Source organism: Neoarius graeffei, chromosome 2, assembly GCF_027579695.1.
Source record: "Neoarius graeffei isolate fNeoGra1 chromosome 2, fNeoGra1.pri, whole genome shotgun sequence".
NCBI classification, from domain to species: domain Eukaryota; kingdom Metazoa; phylum Chordata; class Actinopteri; order Siluriformes; family Ariidae; genus Neoarius; species Neoarius graeffei.
In genome coordinates, this window is record NC_083570.1 from 43241726 (window position 1) to 43257252 (window position 15527).

Genomic DNA, 15527 nt, shown 5'->3' on the forward strand with positions numbered 1-15527 from the left:
AAGAAAGAGTGTCAAAGATGAAGAGCTGGACAGCACCAGGCCCCGATATGATCCATACGTACTGGCTGAAGAAGCTAACTGCACTCCATGAATACCTAGCAGCACAGATGAACCAGCTGCTGAGGGATGGGACCCACCCAGAATGGCTAACCCAAGGCAGGACAGTCCTAATCATGAAGGACCCCCAGAAGGGACCCATCCCATCCAACTACCGGCCAATTACCTGTCTCTGCACAACATGGAAGGCCCTGTCAGGCATCATTGCGGCAAAAATGAATAAGCATGTGGCTCAATACATGAGCGAGGCACAGAAAGGAATTGGCAGTAACACCAGAGGAGCCAAGCACCAGCTACTGGTCGATAGAACAGTCGCCCGAGACTGTAAGAAGAGACAGACCAACCTGTGCACTGCCTCGATTGACTACAAGAAAGCCTACGACTCAATGCCACACATATGGATACTGGAATGTCTGGAACTGTATAAGATCAACAGGAACCTAAGGACCTTCATCCAGAACTCAATGGAAATGTGGAAGACAACCCTAGAGGCCAACTCAAAACCCATTGCCCAAGTCAACATCAAGTGCGGCATATACCAAGGAGATGCGCCATCACCACTGCTGTTCTGCATAGGCCTGAACCCCCTCAGTCGGATCATCACGAAGAGCGGCTACGGGTACCGATTCCGTAGTGGGGCAACAATCAGCCACCTGCTCTACATGGATGACATCAAGCTGTATGCCAGGAACGAGCAAGAAATAGACTCGCTGATCCACACCACCCGGATCTACAGCGATGACATAGGGATGTCATTCGGATTGGACAAGTGTGGCCGGATGGTCTCAAAGAGAGGCAAGATGATCCGGACTGAGGGGATTGACCTACCAGAGGGCAACATAGGTGATATCCAAGACAGCTACAAGTACCTTGACATCCCACAGGCTAATGGAAACCATGAAGAGGCCACAAGGAAGTCAACCACAGCCAAATACCTCCAGAGAGTAAGGCAGGTCCTGAAAAGTTAGCTGAAATGGTAAGAACAAGGTCCGAGCCATCAACATGTATGCACTACCAGTCATCAGATACCCCGCTGGTATCATAAACTGGCCAAAGGAAGAGATAGAAGCCACAGATATCAAGACTAGAAAGCTCCTCACCATGCATGGAGGGTTCCACCCCAAGTCCAGCACCCTGAGACTATACACTAAGCGGAAAGAGGGAGGCCGAGGGCTAGTGAGCATCAAGACCACGGTCCAGGATGAAACATCGAAAATCCGAGAATACATCAGAAAGATGGCCCCAAAGGATGAACTGCTAAGTGAATGTCTCAGGCAGCAGAACCCTGATGAGAGTGCAGAGGAGGAGGAGGAACAGACAACCTGGAGAGACAAACCCCTACATGGCATGTACCACCGTCAGATAGAGGAAGTGGCTGATATCAAGAAATCCTACCAGTGGCTGGATAATGCAGGACTGACAGACAGCACAGAGGCACTAATCATGGCAGCACAAGAACAGGCCATAAGCACAAGAGCCATAGAGGCCAGGATCTACCAGAGTAGATCAGACCCAAGATGCAGACTGTGCAAAGAAGCCCCTGAAACAGTCCAGCGCATAGTAGCAGGGTGCAAAATGCTAGCTGGATCAGCGTACATGGAGAGGCACAACCAAGTGGCTGGGATAGTATACAGGAACATCTGCAACCAGTATGGAATAGAAGTACCCAAGTCCCAATGGGCCATACAACAGGGCCAAGGTTCTGTGGGACTTCAGCTTCCAGACTGACAAACAGATCCTGGCTAACCAACCGGACATAGTGGTGGTGGTGTGTGTGTGTGTGTGTGTGTGTGTGTGATATATATATATATATATATTACATACACACACACAGTATAGATAGATGTATATATTTTCTTATCAGTGCAATCCATGTACATATAGAACCATACAATAGATTTGTTTATATTCTGTTTATACCATTTTACCAGTGCAACTCTGTATACTTTACTATTTATGTATTTATTTATACATACTTTATTTGCTCTCCCCTTCCCCCCCCTTCTTTTTTTCTTTTTTCTTTCTATAACTCATAATGAGTCAACAGCACCTTCAATTTCATTGTACCTTTGGAAAAGTGACAATGACAATAAAGACTTATTTTATTCTCCATCCCTGCGTGTTAGACAGGGCTCTCCACCACCATCATCAAAACAACAGCTGAAGGAATATCTTTTGAAAGAATGGAGCTCATTCCTCCAGTGCACTTCTACAGGCTTGTAAAGTCAATGCCAAAGCACACTAAAGCTGCACCGACAGCTCATGGTGGCCTTACACTTTAAATTTTATATTGTCGTTATTTTTCTTTAATTTGTCACCTGAATAAAAAGATTTATCACATGTTAACTGCTCTAGTGTAATTAGTAAAATGACTGCAGCCTACCTGAACTTTGACCTTGCAATCCACAGCTTTTATAACCTTAGTGTTGTTAATTGGATGGATTTCTAAAAGGAGAGTCAGGTATTTTGAAACTAGGAGAAAATGGGAGGAAAAAAGATTGAGGTATAGATTTAGTGTCATAACAGGATATACACACTCAGTGGAAACTACTGTCACAAGTTGTTGTTGTTTGTTTGCTTTTTTTTTTTTAATCATATGCACACTCAAGCACAGCAAAATTCCTCCTCTGTATTTAACCCATCTGAAGCAGTGAACACAGGCGTGTGCACACACAAGTGAACAATGAGCACACACACATACCCAGAGCAGTGGGCGGCTATGCTACAGCGCCTGGGGATGCTGAACATCTTTAACTGGGCATGACAGAACTACAATACATGTCACCCTCACAGTCCCCCCCCAAACACATACATACACACACACCTTCATTAACACACTGAACTCAGGGACTGCACATTTCACTTTACCTCGCTCATTTGCACTATTCCGTACTACCTCGCCTTAACAGCCATTAGTTTATTGTTTATACTGCTTATTTCATGTTTACCTGCTATACCTCAAGTGCCCTTGACTGTTTATTTGCACCAATTTACGTGTGTGTGTTTAGTCCATGTGTAGTTCTTATCTAGTGTTTATATTGTTTATATCGTTTGTTTATGAGTGTTTAGTCTGTCTAGTTCTTATCTAGAGTGTTTTACAGTTTATATTGTCTATGTCTAGTTCTTATCTACAGTGTTTATACTGTTTATACTGTTTGTTTTTTCAATTATTCTATTTTTATTTATTGCATTGCCTGTTTGCACCGTGGGTCAGAGAGGACTGAAATTTCATCTGTGCTGTATGTCGAGCATGTATAGCATATTTGACAAAGTTGACTTGACTATTCTTCTCCTCCAAATTTCCCATAATAGTTGGGCTGTTAAGGTGAGAAATTGTTCACTTTGTGATAGAAGCATGAAATTTGGCACACTAGCTCAAGTTAATCTATGAAATAATTCTAGATATGGGGGCATTTCAAATTCGGCTTCTAAACCCTGGAATACGCACGCGCAAAATTGACCCAACATGGAAACGAGGCCAAACGAATTTTCTTTTGTTTTCAAGGTATTTTTATAAAATTGCTGATAAAAAATGAAACTGATTGAATGTCTACCTCACAAATAGAGAATTTCTTGTTCTTGAAAGAAATCGCGTGATTAGTCACATGACATAGGGATATAGTATTAAGTAAATTTAAAAAAAAGCTGCCAGAAGAACATTTGTGCAGGTCAAAGTTTTAGCTGTTAATATGGATTCATATGATCATGTGATGATAAAATATTGAAAAAAAAAATACCTCTCATCATTACTAATTACAATCCCAGCCACAGAAGCATAACGCTGTACGCTGAAGATTAGCCTTCATACATTTACACTGATCCGAACACCCTTTCTTGCAACCACAATGAATCAAATGCCCCCATATCTAGAATTATTATATGCATCAACTTGAGCTACAGTGGTACTTGAAAGTTTGTGAATCCTTTAGAATTTTCTATATTTCTGCATAAATACGACCTAAAACATCAGATTTTCACAAAAGTCCTAAAAGTAGATAAAGAGAATCCAGTTAAACAAATGAGACAAAAATATTATACTTGGTCATTTATTTATTGAGGAAAATGATCCAATATTACATATCTGTGAGTGGCAAAAGTATGTGAATCTCTAGGATTAGCAATTAATTTGAAGGTGAAATTAGAGTCAGGTGTTTTCCATCAGTGGGATGACAATCAGGTGTGAGTGGGCACCCTGTTTTATTTAAAGAACAGGGATCTATCAAAGTCTGATCTTCACAACACATGTTTGTGGAAGTGTATCATGGCACGAACAAAGGAAATTTCTGAGGACCTCAGAAAAAGCGTTGTTGATGCTCATCAGGCTGGAAAAGGTTACAAAACCATCTCTAAAGAGTTTGGACTCCACCAATCCACAGTCAGACAGATTGTGTACAAATGGAGGAAATTCAAGACCATTGTTACCCTCCCCAGGAGTGGTCGACCAACAATGATCACTCCAAGAGCAAGGCGTGTAATAGTCGGCGAGGTCACAAAGGACCCCAAAGTAACTTCTAAGCAACTGAAGGCCTCTCTCACATTGGCTAATGTTCATGAGTCCACCATCAGTGGACTCATGAACAACAGTGGTGTGCATGGCAGGGTTGCAAGGAGAAAGCCACTGCTCCCCAAAAAGAACATTGCTGCTCGTCTGCAGTTTACTAAAGATCATGTGGACAAGCCAGAAGGCTACTGAAAAAATGTTCTGTGGACGGATGAGACCAAAATAGAACTTTTTGGTTTTAATGAAAAGCATTATGCTTGGAGAAAGGAAAACACTGCATTCCAGCATAAGAACCTTATCCCATCTGTGAAGCATGGTGGTGGTAGTATCATGGTTTCGGCCTGTTTTGCTGCATCTGGGCCAGGACGGCTTGCCATCATTGATGGAACAATGAGTCCTGAATTATACCAGCGAATTCTAAAGGAAACTGTCAGGACATCTGTCCATGAACTGAATCTCAAGAGAAAGTGGGTCATGCAGCAAGACAACGACCCTAAGCACACAAGTCATTCTACCAGAGAATGGTTAAAGAAGAATAAAGTTAATATTTTGGAATGGCCAAGTCAAAGTCCTGGCCTTAATCCAATCGAAATGTTGTGGAAGGACCTGAAGCGAGCAGTTCATGTGAGGAAGCCCACCAACATCCCAGAGTCAAAGATGTTCTGTACGGAGGAATGGGCTAAAATTCCTCCAAGCCAGTGTGCAGGACTGATCAACAGTTACTGGAAACCTTTAGTTGCAGTTATTGCTGCACAAGGGGGTCACACCAGATACTGAAAGCAAAGGTTCACATAGTTTTGCCACTCACAGATATGTAATATTTGTTCATTTTCTTCAATAAATAAATGACCAAGTACAATATTTTTGTATAATTTTTTAACTGGGTTCTCTTTATCTACTTTTAGGACTTGTGTGGAAATCTAATGATGTTTTAGGTCATATTTATGCTGAAATATAGAAAATTCTAAAGGGTTCACAAACTTTCAAGCACCACTGTAGTGTGTGAAATTTCATGCTTCTATCACAAAACAAACATTTCCAGGGTTTTTTGTTGCTTAACAGCCAGACTATATAGATGTAAACGTGAGTGTGAATTGTTGTTCATCTCAGTGTATGAGGAACCCATGCCCTAATGGTTAGAGAAGCAGCTTTTGGACCAAAAGGTTGCTGGTTCGATTCCCTGGACCAGCAGGAATGGCTGAAGTGCCTTTGAGCAAGGCACCTAACCCCCAACTGCTCTCCAGGCTGCTTTGGGTATGTTGTATGTTGCTCTGGATAAGAGCACCTGCTAAATACCATTAAATATTATGTCCATTCAAGAGTATGCTATGTTCATTTGGCTGCCACTTCTCCTTTTCCCTGACTTTTCCTATTTTCTTTATTGTCTCCTTTTGCTTTTTGTGTAGATTCTTTGCTGATTTTGGACACCGAATGAATATTTGAGCCTAACCCCCCACCCCCCCAGCCAGACCAACTTGAGCCCCTTGTATGTTGTATACCATGAACCAATATAGATCATATACTCAATAATTGAACATAAAAACTTAAAACACTGATACTCCGGCTCGGTCATGTTTTAGCTTTGTGGTACAACTGGCATTTCATGGTGACCAAGGTATGATCACTATACAGTGGGATCCTGCTTACTACACTGTATGGACTACTCTTCACCACAAGCACATGTTGGCTCATGGAATAAACTATAATCCGCTTCCCCAACTGTGTATGTTGGATCAGTTACCCTCTTATGGATCCTCTTAATATCATGCAGAGGTTCACTAGGTGAAAATATGAATTTAACCTAAACCTTAAAGAAGTCTTAAATTCAGTAGTGTATTTCAGTTACCTTTAAGGCCTGCCCTTAAATTTAGTGGTAAATTTAAGTACCTTGACTGAACTTTTTTAAATTCATTAAATAATATACTAGTAACTTTAAAAGGTAGACTGCCTTTCAGATTTTTCAAGCCTAGGTCATAAAAAAAAAAAAAAATTTCCCAACACCCAATTATTTTTGTTCAGTGGACCAAAAGCTACTGAATTCAAATCACAGACTTCCAATTTTATTAGGTTTTTGTTCAGTGGACCAAAAACTACTGAATTCAAATCACAGACTTCCAATTTTATTAGGTTTTTTTTTTTAAATAGAACAATTAATGAATTTAGGGCCACATGGCCCTAAATTCTCTGCTATTTTTTCCTGCTTCACCATGACCCAATTCAAGATACTACATCATGCATCGCATGGTGGGTTTTCCCCATTCATGCAAAGCATTGTGGGATACAAATCTGAAACAGGAGAGAAAAATGGAGGATATGATTGTGCGAATGTAACGTGAAAGACCGACGACAGTAACGGAAAGCAAGAAGAAAAGGCTTGATGTTGCGAAGGAAAGGAAACGCAGGACCAAACTAATAAATATCAGCGGTCAGCAAGCACCTTGGTGTGATCAGCTGTTCGTTTAGCAACAGAATGATGTAACTGCCAGTGCACGGTCAAGGTAAACCTTCGCACGCACACACGGACTTCCTCTGTCTGCTTGACTGCACGAAGCGAGCAATTTCAAGTACATTATTTGTTCGGGAATCCCCTCAAATTAAATAACTTTCCAGCCACAGAGCAAACTCTCGTGGTTGCCAGAGGACTAGCCCACCACTGTAACCCTAGCTATGTAATAGGTGAGAGGCCGAGGGCTACAGAAACAGAGATCGGCTCCGCCTAATGCACCATGTGGTGCAGGAAGGACTTTTGACAGAATGACCTGATATTTTGTGAGATATTACAGAAATAAACATATATCACAATGACCAAATTTCAGAGGGAACTAAATTTCACTGATTTTATGAAATCGAAAGGCCATCTAGCTTTAAGACCTCTTATTGGTATTCTTCCAAGTAGTAGTGACTAAGACAGTACATTTAAATGTTAAATCTAGTAACTTTAAGTGACATCTTAAATGTTCTTTTTAACAGCATTCTGTTATCTTTAAGAAGTCATGGAAAGTCACCTAAAGTTATACTATAAGAATTCTTAAAAAGTTATAACTAAATACACTGAATATTTAAAATTTCATAAACTTTTAGGATACGTTAAGAATATCTTAAAGCTGTTAATTCAGTTTGTGTTTACACTTCTGTACAAATTTAATGATCTTCTAACCTTGGCCTCATCCCGAAGGCCTGCTATGATTTTACTTGGAGACGTCAACATTCATGTTGATATGAACTGCTCATGTTATACCGAATGTATCCATTCTGTAATGGATTGGTTAAAACTTGTGTCTCACCTTGACCTACAACTTAGTAATTCCTGAAGAAGGTTTTAGAAAGCTAGAGACCCTGAACTATAGAAGGAACCATTGAACAGTTGTTGTGTCGTCTTCTTTTAATGTACTTAATTTACTTTCAATTCAGGGCTACAGGGAAGCCATGGTCTAACAGTTAGAGAAGCAGCTTTGGGACCAAAAGGTCACCAGTTTGACCTTCCCTGGACCAGCAGGAATCGCTGAAGTGCCCTTGAGCAAAGCACTGAACCCCCAACTGCTCTGGGTATGTTGTATGTCATTCTGGATAAGAGTGTCTGCTAAATGCCAGTAATGCAATGTAAGAAATGTAAAAGTTATCATTAATTACAACTTCATTAGAAAAGTGCAAGACTATGATTATTTTTGTGCTTGTAAGTATATATTCTGTGTGTGCATTTCTGCAATGTGTGTGTGGTGGTTTGAGATAATGTTAAATACCTGGTTTAAAATGATCCTCTCCTCCCTGCATTGACCATGTCAGACTCACAGCTGATGAAAACACAGACATGTGTTATTACTACTAGGTATTACATTACCAAGAATACATCAATATACGGTAGAGGTACAATACAGAGATCTCGGCAAATAAACCGTAACCTGTGAGCAGCAGCTGAGCAGTGAAGGTTCTTTGCATATGAATAAAAGGTTGTGAATTCAGTGAAGTTCATGGTGGTTCGTGGTGGGATATTTGACCATCTTTTCCAAGACAAAACCACACCTTTACCCTCACCTGTGACAACGAGTCTGCCTTCAGAGAGATGTAATGCAAGTATAAAATGGTCTACCTGAGGAAAGGTGTGGAAATGCATCCAATAGACTGCTAGGTCATTTGTGAGTCACTGCATCTTATCCCCAAGGGATCGGCGTTAACAAAAAGGTGAGTTTGGACAAAATTTCCCAGATGTGCTGCATCACCAATCTTCTTCATATATAGACTTGCCATGGTGCTGATCCAATAGGTCACTCTCTTACCCCTTTTCCACCAAATCAGTTCCAGGGCTGGTTCGGGGTCAGTGCTGGTGCTGGTTCACAACTTGCTCAACTTGGGAGCCAGCTGAGAACCAGTTTGCTTTTCCATAGCTCGGGGTGCTAAGGGGAGCCACGTCATTACGTCGCTGTATACATCAGTTATGTCGCTGCGTTTGCATAAACCTTGGCGCGAACATCGAAGCAACAACAACACAGAGAAGAAGAAGCAGCAACAACAATAATAGTGGCTGACTTTGCGTTTGTACAGCTGCTGCTTCTCATTGCTTAAAAATGGCGACCTTTCACGGTCTTGCTATTGTTGTTGGTCTTAACAACTCCACCCCCCCCACCGCTGACATAAGCAGTTCTTTCCTCTGGCCCAGCAGAGAGTTGGTGCTAGCCTGGAACTGTTTTTTCTGGCCCCAGAGCCAGTTCTTTGTCAGTGGAAACAGAAAACCCGGTTCCAAACTAAGCACTGGCCCCGAACCAGCCCTGGAACTGCTTTGGTGGAAAAGGGGCATCTGTGAGGTTCACTGTTGGTGAGCCCATTAGTAGAGGCTCCATGTAAGACAGAGAATCTCCTGCTGTCCTGGTAATTTATGTAACTCCGTCACATAAGGTGTCAAAAGGTGCTGGGGTTTTTTTTCGGGGGACCCTACTTTCAGAGAGTTGGAACTCAAAGTCTATTCAAGTATTATGGCTCTCCCTTGGAGAGAAAGCGTGGAGAGTCAACCATGACTCATGATGCCCAATTACTGAAAAAGCAAGCCTGAAGGGAACAGCATTCCAGAGCAATGAGGGCACAAAGGGTGAATCACACAGACAAAGTGATGTGACTGTCTAACAGACGGGCATTAAAAAAAAAAAAACCTCAAAAACAAGCTTAGTGGTAGCTCAGTGGTTAAAACTACTGATCAGAAGGTCATGAGTTCAAATCCTAGCACCACCAAGCTGGGCCCTTGAGCAGGTTCTTAACTCTCAACTGTCCAGTTGTATAAAATGATATAAGTCATTCTGGATAAGGGCATCTGCCAAATGCCATAAATGTAAACAAAGACCACTGTCCTTATGGAAGCGTGTGGAACAGAATCCCTTGTTCTGACCATGTGATCCATCTCTCTGATTGTGCTTCTGTCCAGGGAAAATAACTACCCTGGGATAGATGGTTTCTCAATGGGGTTGAAATTTTGCCAGGTTTCAAAGCCTCTGCTGATGGCAGAATTTCAGTTATACCCCTGTAGTTTAGTCATCACCCATGGTTAAGTCAGACGAATGTCAGGAGTTTGGTATTTGTCCATTTAGGACTCATACAAGTGCCCTGCACAATTATTGGCACCCCTTGGAAAGATTAGTGAGGGGGAAAAATGATCCACCTTTTGGTGAAGTTGCTTCATCTCATACTGAAAAAAAAAACAGAAAAATTCAACCTTTAACTGTAATAAATTTTTTCAGACAAAAACAAATCCATCATGAAGAAAATTATTTTCAACTAAAACACGTCATGGTTATTGGCATCCCTGGAAATTACAGTGAACACAACGTAACTGAAGCACGTTATGTTTCCCATTTAAATTGTATATGTTTGAGTTGATTGGAGTGTGTAGGAACTTTCAAGCTGTAATCTATGACTTCCTGATTAACTGGGACACAAATATGAGAGGACACAGAGGCCAAATTCCCTTTAAAATCATCCATCAACATGGGAAAGATCAGAGAACACACAAACCAAATGAGGAAGAAGTGTGTTGACCTTCATAAGTCAGGGAATCGTTATAAAAAAAAAGATAGTTACATGCCTGAAAAATGTCCATTTCTACTGTTAGGGCAATAATAAAAATGTGGACACCAATTAGAACCTGTTACAAACTTGCCTGGAAGAGGAACCAAGGTTATTTTGTCTCCATGTACAGTGAGGAGGAGGGTAAGAAAGACAAAAAAAAAAAATCCCCAAGGATCACTGTTGGTGAATTACTAGAAGAAATAAAATCTTGGGGTTTCCCAGTCCCCAAATCCACCATCAGACTCCATCTCAATGCAAACAGATTATTTGGAAGGTCTGACAGAAAAAAATCCTTTTCTGTCAGTTAACCACAAATGTAAGCACCTAAAGTTTCTGAACTGCTACTCCAACTTTGACTGAAACGGTGTTCTATGGCCCGATGTAACAAAAATTTAATTTTTGGCAATAAACACTCAAGGTGGGTTTGGTGTAAAAAAAACAGGATGGCTATAATGAAAAGAACCCGATCCCAACTGTAAAATATGGTGGAGGGTCTGTGATGGGGCTGTTTTTTCCTCCAAAGGCCCTGGAAACCTTGTTAGGGTCCATGGCATCATGGACTCCATGAAATACCAGAACATTTTAAATCAGAATCTGGCTCCTCTACCATGAAACTAAACTGGATCATCACTGGACCACCCGGACAATGATCTGAAGCATATGTCCAAAATCAACAAAAATATGGTTAACTGAGCACAGAATCAAGCTTCTGCCATGGCCATCTCAGTCCCCTGACCTGAACCCCATTGAAACCCTGTGGGCTGAGCTGAAGAGGAGAGAGCACAAGAGAGGGCCGAGGACCCTGGATGATCTGGAGCAGACCTGGGCATTTTAGAGCCTGCGGGCCGCATCCGGCCCTTTGGTTCATTCTGACCGGCCCGCGTAAGGTTAAGTAGAAATTACAAAATAAACATATTTTCTAATTTTACCTCATGCATGGACTGAATGTGCATTGCTTTTATTTTGAAGTTGTGTTCAACAAAAACGCAATGCGCGCGACATGAGCATGACATGAAATCCCACGAAACCTAAGCCCGCGATAACTACTTCTGTAATTTGTCCAGACCAACCACAAACTTGTACGTCATCCTTCAAACGGTCCAGCCAAAAACATAATGTGACGTCACCAGCAGGGGCGCCGGAGCCCGAGCCGATCTGTAGATCTGATACCTACACCAAATCGACTGATGATCATCTGTCAGCTGTGCTTCGCATCTCCACCTCAGACATTCAACCTGACTTTGATGCACTCGTTAAAGACCAACAGAAACTAGATTTCTCTCACTGAACAAATAAAAAACTGAAAAACACCAAATGAGGTGATTAGACTACAAATGTGGGCATCATTATTATAATATGATGTATCTTGCTTGATATTTGGAGTAGAAAGACAATATTGTGATGTCTTTATTGTGTTTTGGGGTGAATGTGACTGAAAAAAAAAGTGGTACAAACGTTCACATTTTGTTAACCATTGTTTTGGGAAATTTGATTGAATAAATGACATTTTTTGTAAGGCAACCTCGTTTATTCCATACTCTTACCAGTCTTAGCAGCTTGTAAAAACAATGTTATTTATTGCTTTATATAAAGAAATACAATTAATATTATGCAGAATTTAGTTCAGCCTTTTGGTCCGGCCCTCCACAAAATTTTCTGTTTCTCATGTGGCCCCATGGAAAAAATAATTGCCCACCACTGATCTGGAGAGATTGTATGAAGAGGAATGGTCTCAGATGCCCTGCTCTGTATCGCCAACCTTATAAAATGTTATAGGAGAAAGACTCAGTACCATTTTATTGGCAAAGGGAGTTTGTACAAAGTATTAAACGCAGGGGTGCTGATAATAGTGGCATGTGTTTTTGTTGAAAATAATTATTTCTTGATGCAGGATTTGTTTTTCTCTAAATAAACTGATTTCAATTAAAGGTTGGGTTTTTCTCATTTTTTCAGTATGAGATGAAGCAACTTCACTAAAAGGTGGATTTTTTTTCTAACCCTTTTTACAAATCTCTATAAAGTGGGGCCAAAAATTGTGGTGGGAACTGTATATGGGTGCCTAGTCAATAAGCCAGGTTGCCTCTCAAGGGTGAGAGTCTGGTTTTGCCATCGTGTGCTTGAACACAGCACTGCATCTGGTTAGCCACCGATGCTGTGCTGTTAGTGACAATGACATGTATATAGCCAATCCAAGCCACTTGTAAGCACACACAGAGCTCAAGTGTGGCACAGCTGAATGCTTTCCCCATTGAAGTATGGACTGTTTGGAGCCTGCCAGTTGCCTGTGGTTAGTAAAGGCCAAACCCAGCTCACTCGTAGATACTGCTGCAGCTGTCAGTTCACGTTCAGCTGAGAAATCCCCAGCCAAGGTGGCCATCAATACAGAATGCTTTTACAATGCCTTAAACCAGGGCTTTTCAAAGTGTGGGGCACGCCTCCCCAAGGGGGCGCCAGAGTTCTTCGGGGGGGGCGCAACGTGAGGAAAAATAAACCAGAATAAGTTACTATTGCGGACATTTAGCGAACTTCAGCTAGCCTTTGCCAGAAACAGAATGGATCAATTTTTAGTACCTAAAGCTACAGTGAGTGAGGAGACAGACTCTGGGCCAAGCAAAAAAAGAAGGAAGTATGACCATGATTATTTAAAGTTTGGATTTTCATGGACTGGATCTGAAGATGCTCCACTGCCACAGTGTGTTGTCTGCCAAGAGGTGCTGGCTAACGATGCTATGAGATGTTTAAAATGTGTAAAAAAGATGTTTTAAAAAGCATAGATGTTTAAAACGTGCAAAAAAAGAGGTTTTAAAAAAGCACAGATGTTTAAAATGTGTAAAAAAAGATGTTTTAAAAAAAGCTCATTTGTTTAAAATGTGTAAAAGAAAAAAATTTAAATGTGTACAACAACCATTTTTTTTAAATACGAATGGAACATGAAGTATAGCAACAACAAAAATTGTAGGGGGGGGTGCTGTTGTTTTTATGCTCTCTGAGGGGGGGCTGACTCTCCCACACTTTGAAAACCCCTGCCTTAAACCATTTTATCAGCTCTGAATAATTAATACCATAAACTAAGGCATCAGGGCCAAAACAGCTGGCACATCACTGGTGTCCATCCTTGACCTCCAAAGGGGCTAGACATTAGCTGACCAAGCACAAATACTGAAGCATGGCTTTAAGCAGGGGCTATAACTTTAGTAGCATGCATGGGCAGTATGGTGGCACAGCAGCTAGTGTTGCTGCCTCACAGCTCCATGGTCCCTGGTTCAATCCTGAGCTACAGCTCCATGGTCCCTGGTTCAATCCTGAGCTACAGCTCCAGGGTCCCTGGTTCAATCCTGAGCTAGGATAACTGTTTGTGTGAAGCTTGTGTGCATGTTCTCTCCATGTCCATGTGGGTTCCTCTGATTTCCTCCTACCTGCCAAAAAATATGGCAGTAGGTAGACTGGCTAAGATAAACTGTCCATATGTGGGTGTATTTCCCACCTCTTCTTTTTTCAGCTATTCCAGTTAGGGGTCACCACAGCAGATAATGTCCCTCCATCTCCTCCTGTCCTCCGTATCTTTTTATGCAGCACCAGCCATCCTCGTGTCCTCCTTCACCACATCCATAAATCTCATCTTTGGTCTTCCTCTTTTCCTTCTACCTGGCAACTCCATATCCAGCATTCTTTTCCCAGTGTACCCTGGATCTCTCCTCTGTACGTGTCCAAACCATCTCAATCTCACCTCTCTCACTTTCTCTCCAAGACATGTGCTGTTCCTCTAATATTCTCATTTCTAAACCTGTCCAATTTTGTCACTCCCAGTGAAAATCTCAGCATCTTCAACTCTGTCAGTGCCTCGGTCTCCAAACCATACAACATAGCTGACCTTACTACTGTCTTGTACATTTTCCCTTTCACTCCTACAGGCAACCTTCTGTCCCAGATCTCTCCTGACTCTCTCCTCCATCCATTCCAACCTGCTTGCACTCTCTTCTTCACTTGCCATTACTGTGTACAGCTGACCCCAGGTATTTGAACTCATCTGCTTTGACCACCTCTGTTGGGTGTATTCCCACTTCAAAAGTCAAAGTTCCTCCTGTGCCAGGACCTGGTCTTCCCAGGCAGTCTCCTGAGCCAGTACTAACCAAGTCCTTAAGGCGCACTGGGCGGCGCCAATCTCTGCTTCTATAGCCCTCAGCCTCTCGCCTATTATACAGCTAGGATTACAGTGAGGGGCTAGTTCTCTGGTAACCGCAAGAGTTTGACTCCCCACTTGCACCTGTATTGCAGCATACCTTGACAGACTGCAGTAGGTACCATTTTTATGATGGTCTTTGGGATGCCTTGACTGCGAGTAGAACTCGCGATCTCCCGGTCAAGAGGCAGACACACTAACCACTAGGCCAGTTCGCAGTGTATTCCCACCTCAGGCTCAGAATTTCTTGGGGTGGGCTCTGGATTCACCACGGCCCTGACCAGGATAAAGCAGTTACTAAAAGTGAGTGAGAACATATTACAAGATGATATTTCTCTTATATATGTACAACCCCGATTCCAAAAAAGTTGGGACAAAGTACAAATTGTAAATAAAAACAGAATGCAATAATTTACAAATCTCAAAAACTGCTATTGTATTCACAATAGAACATAGACAACATATCAAATGTCGAAAGTGAGACATTTTGAAATTTCATGCCAAATATTGGCTCATTTGAAATTTCATGACAGCAACACATCTCAAAAAAGTTGGGACAGGGGCAATAAGAGGCTGGAAAAGTTAAAGGTACAAAAAAGGAACAGCTGGAGGACCAAATTGCAACTCATTAGGTCAATTGGCAATAGGTCATTAACATGACTGGGTATAAAAAGAGCATCTTGGAGTGGCAACAGCTCTCAGAAGTAAAGATGGGAAGAGGATCACCAATCCCCCTAA

General features: G+C 41.7%; 1 protein-coding gene across 1 annotated transcript in view; it reads right to left on the reverse strand.

Moving 5' to 3' along the window:
* The window catches only part of gsap (gamma-secretase activating protein), a 119905-nt gene that overhangs the window by 77476 nt on the left and 26902 nt on the right, over positions 1 to 15527 (reverse strand). Inside the window, exons 5-6 of the mRNA XM_060914273.1 lie at positions 8299 to 8349; positions 2441 to 2529 (exon numbers count right to left, since the gene is read on the reverse strand). Coding sequence (XP_060770256.1) covers positions 2441 to 2529; positions 8299 to 8349 — 140 coding nt within the window. The remainder of the gene's footprint in view (positions 1 to 2440; positions 2530 to 8298; positions 8350 to 15527) is intronic.